At 43.9% G+C, this 3906-nt stretch overlaps 1 protein-coding gene across 1 annotated transcript in view; it reads right to left on the bottom strand.

Moving 5' to 3' along the window:
* The window catches only part of LOC106595117 (coronin-2B), an 81733-nt gene extending 78663 nt beyond the window's left edge, over nt 1-3070 (bottom strand). Inside the window, exon 1 of the mRNA XM_045689553.1 lies at nt 2727-3070. Within this exon, the coding sequence (XP_045545509.1) occupies nt 2727-2741 (15 nt within the window). The 5' untranslated portion in view covers nt 2742-3070. The remainder of the gene's footprint in view (nt 1-2726) is intronic.
* Nucleotides 3071-3906: the final 836 nt, after the last annotated feature.

Raw genomic sequence — 3906 nt, 5'->3', positions numbered from 1 at the left:
GAAATACACTGACGTTTACACACAGGGAAATACATTGAAGTTTACACACAGGGAAATACATTGAAGTTTACACACAGGGAAATACATTGACATTGAAACATAGGAAAATACATTGATGTTTACACACAGGGAAATTCATTGACGTTTAAGATGACAGTGTGTGCTTTCCGCAGACACATGCATGTGGGAGGCAGACTGAGTTTATCTCTGTCCCAAACGCTGAGAGACTGGCAAGTCACTGAAAGTTCACTCAGTTCACTTTTTGACACGTGATAAGATTTCCTACCAAGTGACCATTTGACAGGCAGATAAAAAGCACAGCCTCAGCACCAGCCTGGACAGTCCTTGATTAAGGCTTCTAATCACATGGTTGAACCTCTCTGATTCAGAGGGGTTGGGTTAAATGCGGAAGACACATTTCAGTTGAATGCATTCAGCTGAACAACTGACTAGGTATCACCCTTTCCCTTTCTTTCAAGTTTTACACACAGAATCCTCCAGGCTCTGACCTACCTGGCAACTACCAGAGTTTCAGCATCCAGTACAAGCACAGCCTACAACAGGTCCTCTAACCTGCTCCTCTTTCTACAATACTGAACCTCACAGTACTAACTAGATCTACAATACTGAACCTCACAGAACTAACTAGATCTACAATACTGAACCTCACAGAACTAACTAGATCTACAATACTGAACCTCACAGAACTAACTAGATCTACAATACTGAACCTCACAGAACTAGATCTACAATACTAAACCTCACAGAACTAACTAGGTCTACAATACTGAACCTCACAGAACTAACTAGATCTACAATACTGAACCTCACAGAACTAACTAGATCTACAATACTGAACCTCACAGAACTAGATCTACAATACTAAACCTCACAGAACTAACTAGGTCTACAATACTGAACCTCACAGAACTAACTAGATCTACAATACTGAACCTCACAGAACTCTAACTAGGTCTACAATACTGAACCTCACAGAACTAACTAGATCTACAATACTGAACCTCACAGAACTCTAACTAGATCTACAATACTGAACCTCACAGAACTCTAACTAGGTCTACAATACTGAACCTCACAGAACTCTAACTAGATCTACAATACTGAACCTCACAGAACACTAACTAGATCTACAATACTGAACCTCACAGAACTCTAACTAGGTCTACAATACTGAACCTCACAGTACTAACTAGATCTACAATACTAAACCTCACAGAACTAACTAGGTCTACAATACTGAACCTCACAGAACTAACTAGATCTACAATACTGAACCTCACAGAACTCTAACTAGGTCTACAATACTGAACCTCACAGAACTAACTAGATCTACAATACTGAACCTCACAGAACTCTAACTAGGTCTACAATACTGAACCTCACAGTACTAACTAGATCTACAATACTGATCTTCACAGAACTCTAACTAGATCTACAATACTGAACCTCACAGAACTCTAACTAGATCTACAATACTGAACCTCACAGAACTAACTAGATCTACAATACTGAACCTCACAGAACTCAAACTAGATCTACAATACTGAACCTCACAGAACTAACTAGATCTACAATACTGAACCTCACAGAACTCTAACTAGATCTACAATACTGAACCTCACAGAACTCTAACTAGGTCTACAATACTGAACCTCACAGAACTAACTAGATCTACAATACTGAACCTCACAGAACTAGATCTACAATACTGAACCTCACAGAACTAGATCTACAATACTAAACCTCACAGAACTCTAACTAGATCTACAATACTGAACCTCACAGAACACTAACTGGATCTACAATACTGAACCTCACAGAACACTAACTAGATCTACAATACTGAACCTCACAGAACTCTAACTAGATCTACAATACTGAACCTCACAGAACTCTAACTAGATCTACAATACTGAACCTCACAGAACTCTAACTAGATCTACAATACTGAACCTCACAGAACTCTAACTGGATCTACAATACTCAACCTCACAGAACTCTAACTAGATCTACAATACTAAACCTCACAGAAATCTAACTAGATCTACAATACTGAACCTCTCAGAACACTAACTGGATCTACAATACTGAACCTCACAGAACTCAACTAGATCTACAATACTGAACCTCACAGAACTCTAACTAGGTCTACAATACTGAACCTCACAGAACTCTAACTAGATCTACAATACTGATCTTCACAGAACACTAACTGGATCTAGAACCATCAGCTAAATTCAAACCCTGCTGTATCTTGCTACAGCCCAAGTTTCAACCCCCTAGTCAACTCACACCAGATCCCCATCCCTCTCATGAGTCTGTAGTACAATACTGTATGATATAAACTGTCAGCTAAAGTCAAAGCACTGCTGTGTGTCCCTGTTCTGACCTGCAACTGTGGTACTGACTTTCACCCCCAGTAGACACACGCAAGCTCTTCCACCTGCTCCTCTAGCTGTACAGCAGTGCATATGTCCATAGTACAATACTACACCATGAGAAGCTATCCCAGGTAGAGCTAAACTGAAACCCTCTGTCCCAGTCCTGCCTGGTAACAGGACTGTTATTGTGAAGTACACGTACGGTACAAGACAACAAAAACTGCTGCAACCCATGTAGTGCTGAGCCCCAAACCAGCGGTGTCCTGTCTCGATTGTCACCCCCCACCCACACATCTCTCCTCCTTCCCAGGTTTGTCCTCTTACCTTTGTGACAGTCATGCAGAGGCAGTGGGCGAGGAGCGAGCCGGTGTCCACTTAAACCAAAACTGTAATACGCCGCAGGAGTGAGAGAGAGGAGAGCTCTGCTGAGTACGCACACAGAGAGAGAGAGAGAGAGAGAGAAAGAGAGAGAGAAAGAGAAAGAGAGAGAAAGAGAGAGAGAGAGAGAGAGAGAGAGAGAGAGAGAGAGAGAGAGAGAGAGAGAGAGAGAGAGAGGAGGGGAAAAGCCGGGTTACTGTGTGTCTCCCGCTAAGTGGTGCTGCTGTTGCCCAGTGCTGCTGTTGCCGAGTGCTGCAGTGAAGTAACAGGAGGGAGGCAGCGTGTGGTTACTACAACAGGAAAACGCTCTGCTCTGCTCCGTTCAGTTCCCCTCCCTCTCCCCCTCCTGTCCCCCCTCTCAGCCCTCCTACACACCCACACTGGCTGCACTCCTCTCTCTCTCTCCCTCATCCTGTTCTTTTTCTGCCAATCTGATTACAGACTAGCTAATGAAGCTTATTAATGTGCAGAGGGATGGAGGGATTGGTGTTGCCTGGGACAGGAGAAGGCTGCAGTGGAAGAGAGAGAGAGGGAGGCAGAGCCCAAAGAGCTGTGTGCTGTGTCGCAGTCTACTGCCCGGGGTGTGAGTGCCAAAAGGCTGCACATCAGCTAGTGCGTGTGTGGGGAAGAGAGTGTGAGAGAGGGAGTGATGGAGAGAGAGATGGAGGGAGTGATGGAGAGAGAGGAGAGAGAGGGAGTGATGGAGAGAGAAGAGACGAGTGATGGAGAGAGAAGAGAGAGGGAGTGATGGAGAGAGAAGATAGAGGAGTGATGGAGAGAGGAGTGATGAAGAGAGAGGAGTGATGGAGGGAGAAGAGAGAGGAGTGATGGAAAGAGAGGAGTGATGGAGGGAGAAGAGAGAGGAGTGATGCAGAGAGAAGAGAGAGGAGTGATGGAGGGAGAAGAGAGAGGAGTGATGGAGAGAGGTAGTGATGGAGAGAGGAGTGATGTAGAGAAAGATGGAGGGCAGGATTCAGTTCACTTTTAACCTTGTTCTGGAAATGTATAGCGGGTAAGAAATATTTAGATAGAATCATTAAATGGCACGACACACACACACATGTACTCAGACACGGTACTGAACTTCTTAATCTGAAATGCTGACATTATTGAGAGCCAGCAACAT

Source organism: Salmo salar, chromosome ssa11 (genome assembly GCF_905237065.1).
Source record: "Salmo salar chromosome ssa11, Ssal_v3.1, whole genome shotgun sequence".
NCBI classification, from domain to species: Eukaryota; Metazoa; Chordata; class Actinopteri; order Salmoniformes; family Salmonidae; genus Salmo; species Salmo salar.
Note: the sequence above shows the minus strand (reverse complement) of the source record. Positions and strands in the feature narration are given on the sequence as shown.